Source organism: Silene latifolia, chromosome X (assembly GCF_048544455.1).
Source record: "Silene latifolia isolate original U9 population chromosome X, ASM4854445v1, whole genome shotgun sequence".
NCBI classification, from domain to species: Eukaryota; Viridiplantae; Streptophyta; class Magnoliopsida; order Caryophyllales; family Caryophyllaceae; genus Silene; species Silene latifolia.
In genome coordinates this window covers 75,229,108-75,234,043 of record NC_133537.1, presented here as the reverse complement: position 1 = coordinate 75,234,043, position 4,936 = coordinate 75,229,108, and the positions used below count along the sequence as shown (strand labels likewise).

Sequence of the window (4,936 nt, the reverse complement as noted above, 5' to 3'; positions counted from 1 at the left end):
AAATCGTGCATCACTTGTACTCTTCTCGGCATCTATCTTTTCAAACCTCTTGTTTGCAAGGGATTGCTCTTTCACTAAGGTTTTTAGCAACTCTTCAATATTCCCTCCTTCTTGAGAGTTTGTGTTGTTTTGGTTGCCAAATTGAAATGATTTTCCTTGGTTTTGATTTGGATTGTTGGTATTGGAGTTGAAATTTCTTTGTGGGTTTGAATTTTGGCCTTGTTGATAATTTTGATTCCTTTGATAGTTTGGGTTTGGGCCTTGTGAGTTTTCGTTTCGTAGGTGGTTGTATTGACCATTTTGAAAACTCTTTTAAGTGTCTTCACCTTAACTAAGGTTCGGATTATCCCTAGAGCCATCATTATACGTGTTATCACTTGGGTCATACTTGTAGTACCCACCTCTGATAGGGTTCCTTGAATTATAGTTGCCATGTCTTATGGCACTAACATTCTCAACCCCAATGCCCTCTTCTTCCATAATGGGGCATGAATCTACCGAATGTAGTCCTTGGCAAAATTTACACTCCACATGAGGTCCTTGTCCTCCACCCAGGTCTTGAGAGTTACCCATTAAATTTGCTACCAATTGAGTAAGATGGTCCACACTCTTCTCTAGCCTTTGATTGGAAGAAGTGGATGCTTCAAGTTAAGCGATATTCTTTGACCCTCGATCTATTCTCCCAAAACTCCTTGTGCTTGCAGAAAGCCTTTCTATAATCGCATTGGCTTCCTCCACGTAGAAATTTTTAACTCCCCCACTAGTTGCGGCATTCACCATTCGTTGGTCATTTTGGGTGAGGCCACTACAAAAATTTACAAGGAGGTCATCACCACTCATTCCGTGATATGGGCATTAGGAGACTAACCATTTAAATCATTCCCAATATTCATACAAACTCTCACCCATGTCTTGCTCCAGAGAGGTGATAGCCTTCATGGTATGATTGTGCCGTAAGTCGGGGTAAAACTTCTCAAGGAATGCCGTCTTCATTGCCTTCCACGTGCGAATAGTACCCGGAGGTAGGTAAAAGAGCCAATCCTTGGCCGCATCGTGTAAGGAGAATGGAAAAGCCTTTAGCTTAAATTGGTCTTCCGTGACCCCATATGGAATTGCCTCATCACACATCATATGGAACTCGGAAAGATGACGGTTGGGGTCGTGTGCCGCTTCCCCATGAAATTTGGGTAAGTTGTGGATGAAATACCCATTCATTTCGAAGTTAGCATTTGCCCCCATGGGTGGGTAGGTGATGCATAAGGGTTGTTCATCATTGTTCCTCGCTCTTAGCTCCTAGATAGTTCTATTTTCGTTAGCCATTTGGGGGTACTCAACTTCTATAGCCTCAACCGAAATAGGTGTGGAAGATTCCTCTTCTCTTGCTTCTTGTAACAAGCAAGTAAAATGAGAAATATCAATTATGCTACTACACGCAATTAACAAGATTCTCTATAACACTAATCAAACAATGTCAGCTAACCAAATCAAGTCTTCGTTACGTTGCCTTCTCCGACAATGGCGCCAAAATTTGATAAGGAAAAGACTAGGGTGTTGTAAACCCACTAATTAACCTATCAAACAAACAATTTATAAACCTAACTAGACTCTACTAGCTTCTAACAACAAAGTAGTAAAATGGCAAGCTAGGGTCGAACCCAAGAGAAGGACTTTTAAACTAAAGACTTGAATTTTAAACTGTTGACCAACAATTAATTAAAGTACTAATGACAACTAAGACTCAACAATTAAAACTAATCACAAACAATGGATGTTAACAATACTCAACGTGTAGGAAAAATAAAAGGAGAAACTTTGGTTTGGAAAAATCATGGAGAATGATTAAAAGATGAAAACTTTGCTAAAGGGACTATTCAACAAACACTTATGCTGCAAGAAATCAATATGAGAAGGGACTTCGTGTAATCTCTCTTTAGTAACCAACAATGGGTAAGTTTAAACTCTTTTTACTCTTCCTATATTATCAACCTACTACCACCATATCAAGATTGTAACACACATAAATGAACTTATTAATATGCATCCATCAAATTTACCCAACAACTCAATACCATGAGAGATGACCAAACATGAGCATGAAGATTTGTACCAAGATATGTAGGCTAGGATCAATTCTCATAAGATGAACCCATACAAATAAGAAAAGACATAAACTTTCCTACTTATTATGTGAATCCTTTAACCAAATTCAACACACAACAAGTTTGCTTCAACAATCCTAGACAAATGAACCCACTTCTCTAGAATTTGTACTAATTAAGTAAACAACATGTAAGAGTAGCTAATCCATACATTCATTCACTTAACATGTGAAATAAACACAAGGAAAGAATAATTGATAAATAAGAAAGGATTAAAGAGATATTATCACTTCCCAAAAAAAAAACCCTAGAGAAAGGAGAATGAGCGACGACTAATCGAACTACGTAAATCTAGAGATTGACTCCCATGCTCATGGCAAGGAAGTCAAATCTCCAACGACAAAGGGAGATGACTTTACGAGGATGGAGCATCCCTGCTAATGGCACAGTTACGTCCTCAAATTTGCACGAACAGGAGGTAGAATGTGAGGAGAACAATGTTGAAGAATTGAATGTATGCCAAAGCCCTAAGGAAGTGTGTCATGGACCATCTAATGACGTAGGTGAGGGAGGAAAGACCAAAACGATGACTTAGATAATAGGTATTCCTGAACTGGTAATAGAAACGGATGATGAGAAAACATCTGATGAAGAAGAAGAAGTTGTTAGTGATGAGGAAAACGATGTTGAGGATACAGTGGTTTCTGAGACACAGGAAAATGATGATGTTGTTAAGACGGCAGAAACAGAGGTAAACCCTAATGGTGAACAGAGTCATGATAGACAGGAGGTTGAAATGCTACAGTTAGACGAAGAGGATGTAGAGGAAGAAGTCGAATATTAGAGTCAGACTGTGGTGTGCTTCATTCTTGGAGCTAACCCGCCATGGGAGATCATAGAAGGTTTTGTGAGACGCATTTGGACGAAATTCAATATAGACAAGATATCATTTATGCCAAATGGGGTCTTTTTGGTTAGATTTAAGAGTATGGAGATGAAGGAAAAGGTCTTACAATCAGGGTATTATATGTTTGATAATAAACCCCTGATTGTTAAGGAATGGGTTAAAGATATGGAGATGAGGAAGGATGATGTGAGTACTCAGCTTGGCTTGATAAGGCTTCATTCTCTTCCTTTGAAATTCTGGGGGAAGGGGTTGCCTAAGATAGCCAGTTTAGTAGGGAATTACGTCAAGAGTGACGTTGCTACAGAGGAGAGAACAAGGTTGGGGTATGCCAGGGTTATGGTGGAAATGGAAGTGGATCAAAAGTTGCCTGGAAATGTAGAGTTCAAGGATGAGAAGGGGGTGGTGAACAAGGTAGCCGTGGAATATGAGTGGAAGCCAATCAGATGCACTAAGTGCAAGGGCATGGGACATGACAAGGAACAATGTAACAGAGGAGAAGTGAAGAAAACTGAGAATAAGGGTGTCAAGAAAGTGTGGAGACCTGTGGTGAAGCCTGCAGTAGTGCCAGAATCCGGGGTGGTAGTGCAACCAACAACAACCCGCAATTCCTGTTATCGGGAGGAAGGGGTTTCATTACCCCTACTAAAAGGCTAGTGAAGATGCATAGACAGGAGAGGAGTGGTGAAGGACATAGTAATGAAAATTTTGGAGCCTATTCTTATAAAGAGATAGTTACTTCCCCTCTCAAGACAGTATGTTTAGCTCAAAGGCATTCTACACCTCATAATTGTTCCAATGGATAGCATAGGCTTTTGGAATGTCCGAGGTATGAATAGAGTAGGTAAACAGAAGCACATAAGTTATTTCTTACAGAATAAAGATGTAGGTTTATTTGGTTTATTGGAGACTAAAATAAAGAATAAAGCTTTTAGTAAGGTTGTAAATAATTTTAATAATGGTTGGAGTATCACTACCAACAATGGTTATCATAGTGGTGGAAGAATTTGGGTCTTATGGAAGCCTGGGTTGTTTAATGTGCATGTTATGGAGTATAATGCTCAATATATCCACATGAAGGTGCAGGCTTTGATGACTAGGAATGTTTTCTATTTGACAATGGTCTATGCCTTCAATGGCATCAGTGAGAGAGCTCCTCTTTGGGAGCAATTGAGGAAGTTAGCCACTCAAATCTCTGGTCCATGGGCAATTGCTGGGGACTTCAATTGTGTGCTAGCTGCTCAGGAAAGATGTGGAGGAGCTGTGTCCATAGCTGAGATGGAACCCTTCAGGAAGTGTGTAGATGAGTGTGAGGTGATAGACATCACAGCTGTTGGATCGCTTTTACCGGAACAATAAGCGAGGCCCGAGGAGAGGATATACAGTCGTTTGGATAGGTTCCTGGTGAATAGGGCATGGTGTGATAGCTTCCCTGATATGTATGCTCAATTCCTGCCAGAAGGGATGATGGACCACACTCCATGTATTGTCAGGAGCAACAAGGTGGTGCAAGGAGCTAGGAGCTTTAAATATTTCAATATGTGGGGCAAATCTAAAGATTTCTTACCTGTTCTGAGGGAGCATTGGAGGTCTGATATTGATGGCACTCCTCTCTTTAAACTAGCCAAGAACCTTAAAAATCTCAAACCAGGGCTTAAGAAGTTGAATAGGGAGAGGTTTAGTGATGTTGAGAAGAGTGCTGGTATATTAGAACAGCAAGTTGAGGAGTTGCAGATCCAGTTGGGAGTTGACCCCTCAGACTTGAACCTTATACATCAGGAATATGAAGCCAGTGTGAAACTAAAGGAGCTGCAACGTGCTAGGGATAGTTTCTTGCTCCAAAAAGCAAAGAATGAATGGATTAAGGAGGGTGATACCAATTCCGCATACTTCCATAGCATCATTAAGAAGAGGAGAAACAGGAATAAGGTTT

The 4,936-nt window shown here is 40.2% G+C and overlaps 1 protein-coding gene across 1 annotated transcript; it reads left to right on the top strand.

Annotated features, from left to right (window-relative positions):
- Positions 1 to 3,801: 3,801 nt before the first annotated feature.
- Positions 3,802 to 4,362, top strand: LOC141617624 (uncharacterized). Its single transcript, XM_074434798.1, has one exon. The coding sequence runs from the start codon at positions 3,802 to 3,804 to the stop codon at positions 4,360 to 4,362; it is 561 nt and encodes a 186-aa protein (XP_074290899.1).
- Positions 4,363 to 4,936: the final 574 nt, after the last annotated feature.